This window comes from Hippocampus comes, unplaced genomic scaffold, assembly GCF_001891065.2.
Source record: "Hippocampus comes isolate QL1 unplaced genomic scaffold, H_comes_QL1_v1.1 scaffold252, whole genome shotgun sequence".
Taxonomy (NCBI): Eukaryota; Metazoa; Chordata; class Actinopteri; order Syngnathiformes; family Syngnathidae; genus Hippocampus; species Hippocampus comes.
The window spans coordinates 274,200-288,376 of record NW_017805485.1 but is presented as its reverse complement, the minus strand read 5'-3'; the positions used below and the strand labels follow the sequence as shown (position 1 = coordinate 288,376).

The window sequence follows — 14,177 nt, the reverse complement described above, 5'->3', positions numbered from 1 at the left end:
TGCACCAGTGCTAATCTATCACAGAGCACAATGCCACAAATCTGCAAGTTTGACATGCATGCAATTGTGCTATTTATGTCATCTGGAGCAGTTCAAAATCAACATAAAATGCATCATCCTCATAATGATTATGTGCGTACTGTATATGACTACAAGTGTGTTTGGCTATTCAAACTTGGCTTGGCTTCTGCAGCTCTTGGTGATGAGCAGATCATTTTAATCCTGTGTGTTGGAGAAGGGAAACATCTAAAAAAAAAAAAAAAAAAAATCTACATAGGGGCCCTCGAGGACCGGCACCTTAACTTATGAGTGCCCCAGTTTACAAGCTTTTCAAGTTAAGAGTTATTGTTTTGTTGATTTATTTATTTATTGCCTGTTTTAAGCTCCAAAACTTGATTTACGAGCATATATACTCTTGAGTGAAGTAGAAAAAGAGAAACTCACTGTCGCCCATAAAATTTATTGAATGGGACAAACAGTCAAACACACAAATAATGGGAATTAAAAACAAGCACAACCATGACCCTCCACTATAAACCCAAATATTCCATCCATCCATCCATTTTTAATACCGCTTATCCTGAAGAGGGTCGTGGGGAGTTGCGGGAGCCTATCCCCGCTGACTTTGGGTGGGAGGCAGACTACACCCTGAACTGGTCGCGAGCCAGTCACAGGGCACATATAGAGACAATGAATGCATTCTACTTTGCACCCAAATTGGTAAAGTGTGGTTGAATTACTCAAGTCGTGCAACAAAACATTTAAATTCATTTAAATTTTTAAGTGGAAATAAAATTTGGGTTGACAGTATTTAATGGGCAGTTTAAGTTGAGTGACACACTATTGTCACTGTAGCTTGTGGACTGGATGGGCAGCTGCGGGGGCACCAGTTCGCCTCTTGCAGACTCCCCCCAAGCCAAGCCAAGACAGTTGCACTGAACGGACTGAGCGACTGCACTGATTGCGCTCCATGGGAAACTGAGAAGACACCGTCTACCTCAAATCATCAACACGTCATATAATGTTTCAGCGTAGGCCCCTCCCCCTGTCTCCTTTCCCCCTTCGCTCAACCTCTCCTTTGACTCTTGGACAGAGGCGGCACAACAGTGGTGCACGGACCGCGGAGGAGACAGGCAGAAGATGGCTGACTTAGCCCGGCACGGCCAGCCCTCGGCGGCATCAGCAGCTTCAAACGGGTCGCTCAGAAGCTCCAAGACATCCGCCGTCTGGCGAGTGTAAAAGCGCTGCCTCTCGTCCCTGCTCCTTGCATCCACCCCCCTCCCCCCAGCCCCCGCCGCCACCGCAAATATTGACAGAAGTATCAGCGAGAAAACATGGCAGAGATGGAAAAAGAGGGCAGACCTCCGGAAAATAAAAGAAGCCGAAAACCAGCTCACCCGGTGAAAAGGGAGATTAATGAAGAGATGAAGGTAACGGATCTGCATGCTGTTTACGCGCGGAGTGCTTGAGAGGAGCGTGCGCGTGTTAAAGCACCAGTGGCCCCTAACACTGTAAATGATGCACCCAAGTGTAATATTATGTTGCATGCGAGACTAACTTGAAATGTGGATTTTTTTTTTTATTACCCAAGTTCTATTGTTTCAGTCGCGCGCCCTGCTTCACCATGCAACGGCGCGACATATTCACCATTATCCGTTCACTTATCAATTTAACATGAAGTTTGGAAGAAAGACAAATACCAGGCGTGTGTTTCCGTCGCTTTGTGACATCAATGTCGCCGTCCGTGTTTTAATGCATCTTTAATAAAGGGTGAGAGAAAATCCCGTGTGCTATGAAGGCACCTCGCGCCTCCACTATTATTACTATCAACGATACAAAGAGAGCATGCATCCAGTGCGCATAATTACTACAAATCAATGTGGGAAAACTCGCCTCCTCGTGCTACGTTGACGTCGTTTTATGTCGGCTGAGTAAAGGCGCGTGCGCTGCCCAGAGGCGTGTGATCCAGATGTGCCTCTGTTGTCAGGTTTACGCACTCGACAAGAACACATTGTCTTCCGTGTTGGGCCTACAAGATTTGATCCCCGAAACACGTTGTTTCCATTAGTGGCTTATATTTGAACCCAGTGCGGTTAATTGAGGAGAAAGAAAGTGATCTCGGCATTTGACGACAGATGTTCCGTGTGTCGCTTTGTCTCCCACCTCGGCATTGTTTGCGCACATTTCGGCCAATCACGCTCAAAACGCTCCTCTGAGTAGACATGTAGGCGATCACACTCAGGCTAATATGGAAATTGTGTGTTCGACTGAGTTGTTCTCAGCGAGACCTGAAACAACCCTTTTCGTGTTTGGACTCATGCAGAATTAAGACGCATCCGTGTGTCACAGCGTCCTTTCCGTCACTGTAAAATGGATAAATTCTTTTCAAATTTGATGTATGGATGCATTTTTATTCTAATGTCATGATCATTACCAGTATTTATGTAAAATATTTAAGTTCGTGATCGCGCATTAACATCGTTTTGTTTTAACAAACCGTTTAATGCATATTTCCTTGCTAACATTGTTTCTTTTACATCTGCTTATTCTTAGTGGAGTATTAGACTTGAAGAACTTTCAGTGACATATTTTATGCCATAATTACCACAATATCACATTTCTTTTAGTACCTGTAATTGAAAATAATATGCCACCAGTAAGACTCACTACACGAGTCAAAACATCATAGACACATCTTTTAGGATGATGCAGAACAGATTTACACTACTGCAAACCACATCCATAATCACTGTTAAATTAATACCTCATTTATTTATTTATTTGTTTATTTTATTTTGGGGGAGGGGTTGTTTTGTTTGTAAGGACGTGATGTCAGTCCCCTACTTCAAATAATGTGTCTTGTGCTGGGAGTAGGCCTACTTAGTGTAAGTCTTGTGTGTGTGTGTGTGTGTGTGTGTGTGTGTGTGTGTGTGTGTGTGTGTGTGTGTGTGTGTGTGCGCGCGTTCTGTGAATTAGTCCCATTTTTATTATATAATTCTTATAAAGCAGATTTTCGTTACACAGGAAGAAGTTAGGTTTGTTTGTTATAATCAGTGCCATTTGTAGCAACAGTATCATTCCATAATCCTTGCACTCTAATCATTCAAGTGAATAAACTTCAGCTTCAGTATTTAATAAATTGAGCAAGTAATGCTTGGTCACTGTGTCATGGCCAATACCAGACGGTGCTGCTGTGATGACGTGGAGTGAAAACACACACACTGTGGCATTGCTGTAAATACAAGACGTTGCATTCAATAAATGTGGTGAGGGTGTTAAAACACTTCTACAAAGAAAAGACGCGTTCATGCGTAGCTCACTAAACCTAGAGTTTCCTGTTTTTTTATTTATTTAAAAGGCACTAACAGGCCCACACATAAACACACGAAAAAAAGCTTTTTATTTTAAACCTGCAGATGCAGAATTGATAACATCGTATGTACAGTAACTCATCCCATCCAAAACACAATTGCAAAAATTTGAAAATTTTCTATTTTACAACGTATATTTATTTGTACATAATTTCCTCTCATCGTTTCATTTTTAATAAGTTAGTCCAAAGCTAGAGGGGAAAAAAAAAACATGCCCATACACAAATACACAATGTTCCCTTGTGAGCACTCCACTGGAAATCTTAACAGTCTGACAGTGTTTCCTTCTTCTGGCTGCAGCTTAATGTGTGCCATGGCCAAGTCAGCTCTGGTGAGTAATCACGGAGGAAGAAGGAACGGGCATGGAGGGGAGAGGAGAGGAAAGGGGAGAAAGGAATGTATGGAGCACGGGGCTGGCTAAGCTGTAAAAACTGTAACCTGAGCGTCTCCAGCGGATCACATATCAAGGAAAGGAGAGGGAAATGAAAGCAGAGAGGGAGAGGGTAGAGAACGTAGAGAAATGAAAAGTGGACGAGGCATCCGCAAAAAGGAAAGTTTGGATGTGGAATTGGGAATTCTGTCATGGTGCTCAGTGTCCTGCTCTGGTTTCTATCCTCCGTCATCATTCATGGAACCCATACTGGCTATATTGGTCTTTCAACAAAGTAAAGAGGCTTGAGGAGCACGCTGGATTTAGATGTTTTTTAGAATTTTTTATTAGCTCCTCTTGAAAATATTTCAGATAAATACCTTTGTACAGTTTGCTTCTATGGATAGCTGATGAACGTTAGTCACGTTATTATTTTCCAAAACAACTTCAGGAGTTCTGTTTGTTCTCTGAGTATGAGAAGAATCCTGGACAGGCTTCAATGGAAAAATGCTTCACGTATGCTGACACTTGCAGAGTTGTTCTGATTTGGCCTTGTACAACAGCACAACAGTGTCGTAAGAAAACAATCAAGAAGTGATTGGAATCTAGGCAAGGCAAGGCAAGGCAGCTTTTTAGCACATTTCATCCACAAAGCAACTCAATGTACTTCACATCGGCATTCAGTCTGGAAAGTCAATACTTTCAGCTATAATTCACAAGTTTGGATCTCCAGTCTCAATTTCTGTAGATTTTTTTTAATGTATAATTTTACAGCTCAGTATGATACGTTGGTTGATTTGTAAACAAACCCCATATATATATATGCAGTATACCCAAATTTATATCGCACCGGTCATTCAATGTTCTAACACTTCAAAATCACATGCCAACCTCATGGTGGTGCTAGAGGAAAAGTGAAGGGATCACTTCAGTCTTTCATGACAGGGCTGAGGAATACTACTTGGCAAGTTCACCTCAGAGTAAGAAGTATCTCTGTTCAAATCTGCGCTTTTCGTCTTACTGTATGGAGTGTTCTAATTCTTGCTGTGCCCTCCACAGTCCAAAAACATGTCCACCCACCTGAAAAAAATTTCAAACAGTGTGGGGCAAATTCCTTTATTTTTGCTGTAGACCAAAAGGGTTTGGCAAATTGGATACAGTATGAGACAAAAGAGCAACATTCCATCCTTAATTTCAAGGTATTTACATCTGGAGTTGATACACAGCTATGAAAGGTAGCACCTGTTTTTTTGAACCCGCCCATTTTTCACATGAGCAAAAGTTTTGGAACATTTGACTGACAGTTGTTTTTTGTTGCCCGGATGTGTCCTGTCACATTGAGTTTTCTAAAAATAGGTAACTGAATATCAACACTCCGTTTCAAATTTGGCTTTTGGCTAGATTTACAGTCACAGGTGTAACTGCCCAGGAAACCAGAAAGCTGCCCAGGGGTGGAGAACAATAACGCGCTTGTGAAGCTGAGAGAAGAGGCAATCGGAACCATTTCACAAACATTGCCCATAGCCAGTGACGTGTGGTGAGGTTCATGGCTGGTGAGGCTGTCACTTCTCTTGGGTCGGATATTAAAATATGAACCTAAAATAGTTGATTAACCATCCATCCATCCACTTATCCATCCATCCATTTTCTAATCTGCTTCTCCTCACAAGGGTCACAGGCATGCTGGAGCCTATCCCAGCTGTCTTTGGCAGTAGGCAGGGTACATCCTGAAATGGTTATCAGCCAATCACAGGGAACACACAGAGGAAAAAACATTCGTGCTCACACTCACACCCAGGGACAATTTAGAGTGTTCCATTAGCCTGCCATGCATGTTTTTGGAATGTGGGAGGGAACCGGAGCACCCAGAGAAAACCCACGTAGGCACAGGGAGAACATGCAAGCCCCACACAGGAAGGCTGGAGCTGAAATCGAACTCTGTACCTCTGCACCATGAGGCGGACGTGCGGACTAGTTGATTAACCTATATTTTAATTTGTATTTGTTTTCAAAGCTTTTTATGATGCTTCCATCAATTACACACCTCGCTTCCTCTACACACTGCGGCGGTGGAGATTAGCACTGCCACCTGCCAGCAGCGGCACCATACTTTTTCGACCCCACCCTGAACCCCTCACATTTTCAGATGCTTTTCTGGCCGATCAGAAAGATTAAATGTGTTGCACATGTTCATGACAGGCTGTTGAATGTCAGCATGTGCAGTAAATGTGTGATAAAACATGTCCGGTATATTGGCGAGCTAAAGAGAAACAGCAATGTCTTTTGTGTGAGAGCACACACCAATAATTGCCTGCATCAATAAGTGGCGTGCGAAGCGCAGTAAATGCCTTTTTTCAATCTCCTCGAAATATTTTTTTGTCGACTTGTTCCAACTTGATGCTCTCTCAGGGGGTTGTGGATGAATCCCCTCTCAAGTGGATCCCGGGGCCATCGCTCCTTTGGCCCCGCCCACTGCATGCCCCTGGCTTCAATTCATGCGTGCGTAGTCGCTTGAGGCACTTAGGGTGCAATGACTGTCACATCCCCTGTTCCCTTCTCATGCATGTATTTGAACAGGAATTATGCAAATTCATTATTCGATTGAAAAAGCTAATCAATATAAAGCACGGAGTAGGGAACTAAAATGGAAAATAATAAAAAACAATTTAATGCAGTCATTATTTGTTTTTTTTGTTTTTTTTTTATTCTTCACATGCAGGTCAGGCGACAAGGAGGCTCTGCCTCACCTGCCTGCTCTGACCACACATCCCTGATAAGTAGCGATATCAGCATAAACTTTGGTGACTACAGTTCACGGTTTTCAGACTTTAGGCGACATTTAATTTCCTACAGCACATGTTTAGACTGTCATGGTGCGTCACACTACGGCAAGTGTGGAGGGACGTATTCAATTCATGTTGGCAACTAAAGAGTCATTTGAACCTGTTTCATAGAAGAAGCCACGGATTTGGATATGGCCATTGTATTCGCCATTAACTGGCAACAATTATTTGTAAACTTGAGTTAGAATGACATTATACAATCAAAAGCAATGGTTCAGGATTCATTCAGTGAATTCTTACTTGATGACACATCCCCCAAGGACCAAGTGAACGAGTCATCTTCACAAATAGCTTCATCTTGCCACATCCAAAACGGCTGTGGCATCGACGTACTCATGAAGTCGTCAACTGTAAATGTTGTCTATGGTAACACTTGCCAAAGGGCGCCATTCAAGACTATTGACTAGGAGTGCTACGCGAATATGCAAATATATGGAGCCGAGTAAGAGCTGTCTGTAGGGTATTCATAATTGGGCCCCGCCATGCATTTCGTATGCCCCCCTGAAGGCTGGGCTCTGGTGACGGGTCTGATGTGGAGGACACGACATGGCCAGTTGCCCCACCTTCCCAACTGTACATGTACACCCTTTTGTCCTTTGCGTTACCGGTACACAACAATTATGACAATTGATCCACTTGTTGCAATGAGGGTTCAAATAAACAACGCTGTCACTCTGTTTCGCGTGGAGAACGTAATCCTGCGAAATAATCCCCATTTTTGTAAATGTACCAATAAATTGAGTGCTTGTTTTTTTCTGTAACTGTAATGAAATACAGTTACATTTCTGAATACGAAACGCCGGTTACATGCCTGGATATTATTATATGTTGTTTATAAAGTGTATTCATTTATGTGAAAACACTGATGCTAATGATTTCTCACAATAATAGGAACAGATGAAGATCAACGTGCAACACTTAATTTTCATGAACATCTGCCAGTACTGTAGTCATGTTTTCAAATGATCAGTTCTACAACATTCCAAAAGAAATCAGGATGCCTCATCACTGGTACGCTATTTTTAAAACCATCCTGCGTATTATTCATGTGGTCCTTGGGGGGCTATCTGATGCCTGTGGGCACCACATCACGTTGGTGACCCCGGCTGTATCGTATGGAGGCAGGATGATTAAATGCTCATCTATTAGATGACAAAATGTACAATAAACCGAAATATCCACCTGTTGCCATTCAGAGAACAGAATAAGTCATGGGTTCCTGTGAGTATTATTATCTTAGTGTTTAATTAAACAGACACGCATTTTACACTTAGTAAATTTGTGAGTAAAATGAGACACGATTATCTCTACATCAGGATTCATACTTTTTGTGCCTTTTTTTTTTTTTTTTGGAGTGTGCCATCATTTTTCCAATGTAGAATGGGTGCCTTGGCTGAGTAAAGATTGGGAAACATTATATTAAGTGTATAGCCAGGGCCACTTGTTGCTTGAAGTTATTGGTGGACGACCATCACATATCAACGATGATTACTGTATATACCCTGTATACTATTATACTAAACCCGTCGGTGGCTGCTTCTTGCCTAGCTACTTCGTCTGTAGCTGCCCAGAGCCCAAGTTTGTGCTTCTGCTTTGATGAGATGCCAACCAGGATTAGATTCCACTCGTTATAATCCTCCCACTTTCTCCAAGTTGTGGGTTGACACAAGGGACAGGGTGTTGGGAGACACCGAAAGAAAAGGATGTTTTCCTTTTTCCTCTTCGCTGCTTTGTTTTACATTTAATGTGACTGCTACTCTATTATTCAATGGAAAGCATTGATTTGATGCTGTGGTTGTGTCTGACAGTGTGCATTTTGACACTCACTCAGAAACTTTGCGCTCAATATTGATCAATGGCAACTCTGCATAAGTATAAGGAGGATACCTCATCAGATTGTTTTTCTATTGCCCCATTACAATATCACAATACTTGGGCATCTTTTTGGACTTTTATAAGGCAGATAGGGACTTGATGTCAAAAGGGAAGGGATGCATTTTGGGTTTAAAACTGGCTGGAGAAACATAGCTTTTTTTTTTTTGGAATGCTTTTGTGTTATGTGATCATGAAGGTATTCACATTTGGAAAGCTATTTCATATTGCAAATAGCACACAATTGAGAAGGGTATACTAATACGTCGCTGAATGTTCATGAATGGGATTCTCCAACATCATCTTACTGTGACTTGGACTGTGGCTTACCTTCATGTCACATCCGCCCATTGTCCAAGCCACCATTGTGGTATTTGAAACCACAATACAGATCAATAGGCACCGTCAGTGGTCATTAACAATGCTCTGACACAGAATTGAAAAGCTTTGCATTTAATAACAGTTTAAGTTTAGCACAGCACACTATAGATAAAAGAAACACTTAGACACAGGGAAGCAAAACTAAAGAGAAAATACACTTACTTTGTAAAATGCTTGTAAAACTTCCTAATCATAAAAATAAAATTGCAATTTATTATATATATATATTATTGTTGTAATTTCTGAAATGATGCTTGATATTTTGTCACACACCCCACAAATTGACAAATACTGATATTGCTAATCATCCTTTTGTTTGTATGCAGAGCTTTGCAGAGAACACCATGAATGAACTGCTGGGGTGGTATGGCTACGACAAGGTGGAGCTGAGAGATTCGGACAACTTGGATATAGGCGAAACGCCACAGCACATCTCTGTCCTTAAAGGTGCAAGACACTAACACTGATGAGAGATGCACATTAATGACACTGAAATGTACTGTAAGTTACAGTGGCGGGCAAGTCCTACATTTGGTATCCCTGGGCCTTACCCTTGTCCGACTTAATCCAACTATTAATACCACCACCATCATGTTGCAATTACAGGAACCATCAATGATAAATGAAAATGGAGTATAATAGCATGCAACAGTGCCATAGCTAATAAGGTGACAAAAAAAACAAAAAAAACAACCAATGCAAACAAAATACATCATACTCACCAGCAATGCTGATTATTAAATGTTTGGTATTATTTTGTGCAGATTGCAATAATTGTGTTTTGTTAGTTGAAGTTGGCCGTTATGGTTGTTGCTCTGACGAACCAATCCGAGGACCTTAAAATGCCGAAGTCATCAAGGGCCAGCGAGGAGGCCCGCTGAGTCAAATTTGAAATCCGATTGAACTCAACTCACGTCACAAAGAAGCAGCAGTTTGGCACATACTAGTGAACAGTTCTTTCAACAGGAGGATGCGTCAAGTTGATTTTTGCCACTTCCAATTGAAGTTTCCTGCCAAAACTAAAAGACAATAAACACATCAAAAAGATAATAACACATTGTGTATTTAACCAAACCGCATAGCTTTGCCCTATGCTCTGTTCACACCAAAGGTGATGCGATGCTTTGCCTCGCATTATTCACATGAGTTTGATTAGGGGATACAGTGTTAACAAACATACCTGCTTCATTCGTGCCACGCCACAACAGAGAAGAGGAGGCATTCCTCCGTTTCCTCTGACTTAAAAACAAAGACAAAGACAAAAGTATGAGCATCGCTAGTTAATCAGGTGGCCGGTGTTCTAAAACTTTGGCTAATGTTAAATGATATTGCTATCATGGTTCACAATTCAAAAGCTGTAAATATGTAAATGCACTTACCAGCTACACCAATGTATTCACTTTCCATTCTCCAAGCTTGATCCTTTTTGGCTCCGTCCGAGTACTGGAAGCTGTCTGTCTTGTACAACTCCCGGTGCCTGAAGACTGCAATGATTATTTTGATCAGTTGTTTGATCATTGTTTCTCTGTGCTACCTGCACAGGATGCCAAGTGCATGTGCTGTGTATGCCAGCTCAAAGTGTGTGTGCTGTGTGTGTGTGTGTGTGTGTGTGTGTGTGTGTGTGTGTGTGTGTGTGTGTGTGTGTGTGTGTGTGTGTGTGTGTGTGTGTGTGTGTGTGCTGTGTGGGTAAGACTTAATAAGTAGATTCTTTATGCCGGTCGCAACGCGTTGTGTGTTTTCCTGCTCCAATTTACCAACTTGTATAAATGTACTCGCCACCCATTTGCGCCCCTTAAAAATGTCAATTGTGCCGCCGAGTATGGATTCTCATTTTTCTATGTGAATTGCTTTGACTTTCATGTGTAAGTGCGTGGCAAGAATTGAACAATTTGCTTTTGGTCTGACCTTATAGCATTAGGAAGGTCCATTTGGTTAATGCTCATAAACAATGAAAAATGCAACACACTGGCTAAGCAATAGCATATGTGTCGCGGCGTTATGACCTTTTAAACAACTGATATTTGAACATAAATGGCAGTGCAACAAATGTAGACAAAAAATATGACAATACTCCCAAACACACAGTAGTGCCTTGAGATAAGTGTGTAACCCAACATTCATTTTTGGGGAGATATGAGCTGTTACTCAATTTATGTTTTTTTGCTTTGGCTGGCAAGTTTAAACTTGAAATATGAATGCTCTACAGTGGCAGTGAACTCAACTCAACAAGAGTAGCACTTTGGCAAATGGTGAACAGTCCTTCAAAAAAGAGGCTTCAAGCTGTTTAATGACACTCCAAAGGCCATCTTATTCGCTTAGGATTAGCTTTGAGCTAATGGCCGAGCGGGTTGATTCAAAAGGGGGCCTGTTTCCACAGCAACGGCAATGTTGGCCAGTATCATCCAATCAAAATGGCTCCTGGAGCTAACTGCAGCCCGAACGAGGAAATGAGCATTGAAAAATCGATCGATGGATACATTAATAAACAAGCGAGAATATATATATTTTTTTTATCTGCGAGCCAGATGCAATCACCAAAAGAGCCATATATGGCTCGCGAGCCATAGGTTCCCAACCCCTGGCTTAGAGGAATTCAGGATTCAGTCATTCTACAGGAAAGCTTTGTGGATGTGCGCTTCCAATAACAAGCTGATGTGGGCAGGCAGTGACGTGTCCCCAGCTTGCAACACGGGGATCCACATAGCTTGCTCATCCTCCCCCAGTTAATCAGAGATAATTCTCATCTGTGGGCAGTGACATGTTTATTTGATGTCCAACTGTGTTTTTTTTTTCTTTTATTTGTAACACTTGCATTAATTGTTCCAAACAGTATTCATTTGTTTCCACTTCTTGGACATGTAACTCAATGTCAATCTCAGAGAATCTCTCTGCCCTTTTTGCCATGCTTTTGGATTTCCGAAAGAGATTCCTACTATATATGGTCAATAGGAGACGTTTCTCAATGCATTTGAAGCTACACGTCCGCGAGCGTGTCAGTCTAGAACAGGCGGGATTTATCAACACATTGCCTATTGGTGTGCGTATGACAGGGTCCGCATTTAAGAAATACAGATTTTATTTGTTCTCATTCACACTATAAATTTCAGTCGTATGAGCAAATTTAGAACCTTTTCTACGCACTCTTTGAAGCCACAGGTTTTTGTGGTTGAACTAGGCCCAAAATGCATATTACAATATAGCACTGTTTTGTTTTTTGTTTTTTTTTAAAGAAAATACCTGCCCTTTATTTTATTTATAAGTTACTTTCAAGGCCAACGTTCACTGCGAGAAAAATGCACGATTCTGACATTCACCGAACACAAAGTTGCCCCATAATTTCACATTTTAAGTTCCTTAGCTCTGTTATGATGGATGGACTTGCAGTGAGTTCAAGAGCATCCTTCTATTCCCCTCACAGAAAACTTGTTGCCAAAAATTCCAACTTCAAGACGGAGCAACGATGTGTCTCCGGATTTAGCCAACAGCTCTCAGTGTCTGCCAAACTCCAGAAACGGAGTCTCAGAACACCCCACCACGCCATCCACCTCGACAACCAGCACCAAGGAACATGGCAACCAGCCCGTCGCTGTCCCAGTGTTACCCCCGCCACTGATCAAGCCACCAAAAGGTAGGCGCAGCTTTTAAGAGCACTTTGGTTTGCACAAACATATATACAGTATATATACCTGTATATATATATATATAGTAAGAAAAAGGTATGTTGCATGTTTAACGCCTCAAATTAATTCCAAGTTGAAGGGCTCTTTTCTTCATAGTCGTCGGGCATGCAGGTGCAAGCCTTGTTTAGCGTGTTTGGGAATTTATGCTGGGTGTTCCGGCGGATCAAGGGTCTTTTCTTTTCCATGCCCCCGGCGCATCTGACAGTTTGGTGGCTGAAGGTAGGGCTCACACATGGACTCGATCCATCAAGGTGGAAAGCAGGCTCCAAGTGCCCACTTCATAGCGGTGATCTGTGATTGTGCAAGCCAACTTTACATCATCCGTAAGTGGAGATCTTGTTGCAGTTTCACAGAAACATTCTTTGCGCGCTTAAATTTTCTGCATGGACACCAGTGCCTCTCCTGCGCAGAATTTAAAGGAAATGAGAGGAGCTTTTTTCATTTGCTGCAAAGCAAGTTGGCTGTGTACCCGTCCCTTTGAAAATATGAAGAAACAACATTACATCCATGCACACAATTAGACCGCACTTTGCACTAGCTAGATTTGCACTGGCCATGAAAATAGGGCCCATAGTCTTAATTTTTTGTCAAGTCGAGCCACAAGTCATAGTGATACGTGTTGACACGAGTTCAAGTAGCAATGACTCAAGTTCTTATTTCTTCGATTTATCCAATTCAGAGTTTCAGATGACCTAGGTTGCATGTTTTTGGTCTGTGGGAGGAAGCTGTGTGCCACAGAGAGAGCCCACACAGACATAAAGAACAGACAGACTACACAACGAAAGGCTGACCTGACATCGGGTGGGGTATTTTGACATCTTTTGTGACCTCATCCCTGATGGCGGTCCATCTTTTGGAATAATTGCAAAAAAGCTCTAAAAAGCCAAGCCGATGAAGGAAAAATGGATCCAGTTATTCCTTAATAAAAATGATGGTTGAGTTTATAGTTATACACCTTCAGCGCAGTCCAACCTCTGAGGTTCCACTGTAGTCTATCGCAAGCTGGAGGCAATAAAAATAGTGAATTCAACATTCAAACTTACCCTGTTTCCAGGGCAGACAGCAGGGACAGGTGTCTAATGAGCTAGCTACCTGCTGTACACCTTGTTTTTCTCCACCTGCTCCAAGTGTCAATATTGCCCCATAAACTCTCCAAGGAAATGTCCGCACTCTCCGACCAGACAGCGGCATCATTATCTCTTGCGTCTGTTGTTGCACAGGAGGTTGTTACGCCCTGTGGAAGGTACGAGCTGCCTTGGCATCGCTGAAGAGGAGTCCCCACTGGCCCTGCCTTGGCAGAGCAGAAACAGATGGTGCAGTGGCACTTAAAGCCCAGTACTCGGCCAACAACCCCTTCGAACCTCTCTCCCCTCAACCCCCACGCATACACTGAATTATTCATATACCTTGCAAAATCTGACAAAGACTCTTTTGAAGTGCAGGTTCTTATACATATATCAGGATTGTCTGATTAATTGTCAGAGTATAACTCCCCGACTCATGCAGATCTGTTTAAGATGGCCTTCTTTTACAAGATGCCAGGCAGATGTAGAACATTGCAAAACAATCCACCGTTGTTTTTTCATGGGGGAAAAAAAAGAACGTACTGGATTGTGAATCCACGTTTACCCTCGCTCCTGTTCATTACACTGTAGCCCAT

General features: G+C 42.1%; 1 protein-coding gene across 3 annotated transcripts in view; it reads left to right on the top strand.

Moving 5' to 3' along the window:
* The first annotated feature begins 688 nt into the window (after positions 1–688).
* The window catches only part of sobpa (sine oculis binding protein homolog (Drosophila) a), a 42,031-nt gene continuing 28,542 nt past the window's right edge, over positions 689–14,177 (top strand). For 2 of the 3 annotated variants that reach the window (XM_019876153.1, XM_019876151.1), the window contains exons 1-3: positions 689–1,430; positions 9,164–9,284; positions 12,256–12,465. In XM_019876153.1, coding sequence (XP_019731712.1) covers positions 1,335–1,430; positions 9,164–9,284; positions 12,256–12,465 — 427 coding nt within the window. In that variant the 5' untranslated portion in view covers positions 689–1,334. The remainder of the gene's footprint in view (positions 1,431–9,163; positions 9,285–12,255; positions 12,466–14,177) is intronic. The other variant, XM_019876152.1, reaches the window with a different exon arrangement.